The sequence below is a fragment of the Morone saxatilis genome, unplaced genomic scaffold (assembly GCF_004916995.1).
Source record: "Morone saxatilis isolate NCDOM2014 unplaced genomic scaffold, NCSU_SB_2.0 Contig1, whole genome shotgun sequence".
Lineage (NCBI taxonomy): Eukaryota > Metazoa > Chordata > Actinopteri > Moronidae > Morone > Morone saxatilis.
Genome location: NW_023339651.1, coordinates 14175157 through 14175800, shown reverse-complemented (window position 1 = coordinate 14175800; position 644 = coordinate 14175157). Strand labels below are relative to the sequence as shown.

At 42.2% G+C, this 644-nt stretch overlaps 1 protein-coding gene across 1 annotated transcript in view; it reads right to left on the bottom strand.

The window, feature by feature from the left end:
- pdap1a (pdgfa associated protein 1a) overlaps window positions 1–644 on the bottom strand; it is a 4600-nt gene that overhangs the window by 3103 nt on the left and 853 nt on the right. The window contains exons 2-3 of the mRNA XM_035667091.1: window positions 422–504; window positions 266–340 (exon numbers count right to left, since the gene is read on the bottom strand). Coding sequence (XP_035522984.1) covers window positions 266–340; window positions 422–504 — 158 coding nt within the window. The remainder of the gene's footprint in view (window positions 1–265; window positions 341–421; window positions 505–644) is intronic.

Below are 644 nucleotides of genomic sequence, written 5' to 3'. Positions count from 1 at the left end.
TTTGAATATCTGTCACCAGAAACATCTGAGATACAAAACCTTTTAGGAAATGTTAACTGGGTTTGGGACATCCCAGCATTGTTCTCAGGTACAAAAGAGTAATCCATTACAAACTTCCATCACCAGGCAATTCATGAAACCACTCGAACCCTCAAAGGATGAATTATAAACCATCAATATTACCATCAAGTGCTAGACCAGGTAGTTCCAGTGCTAAGCCAACTTATACCCGTTATATAATAAAACTATACCTCCTCTTACTCACCTCAGATTCGTCATCGCTGCTGCTCTCTTCATCGGACTCTGAAGAGCTTTCTTTCTCTGCACCACCTTTTTCCTCCTGTTAACATACGTATCCAAAAATCACACCAGGCCTGGTTTTAAAGTAACTCCACGTCTGTCATTAAGGTGTTTCACTCACCAGCTCCCTCTGTGCTTTCATCTGCCGGTCAATCTCTTCTGGGTTGCTGAATTGCTTCCCTCTGCCCTTGTGGCCCTTTTTACCTGTAACACAGTCGCCAAGAGTCGAGTCATCACAAGTCCACCTGTCTTTGAAGTTTGCCAATCTACATACATACAGGTTAACTGAATATTCTTCAGCACAGGGACACATTTACATAAAGCTATTGATTGATACTGAGACG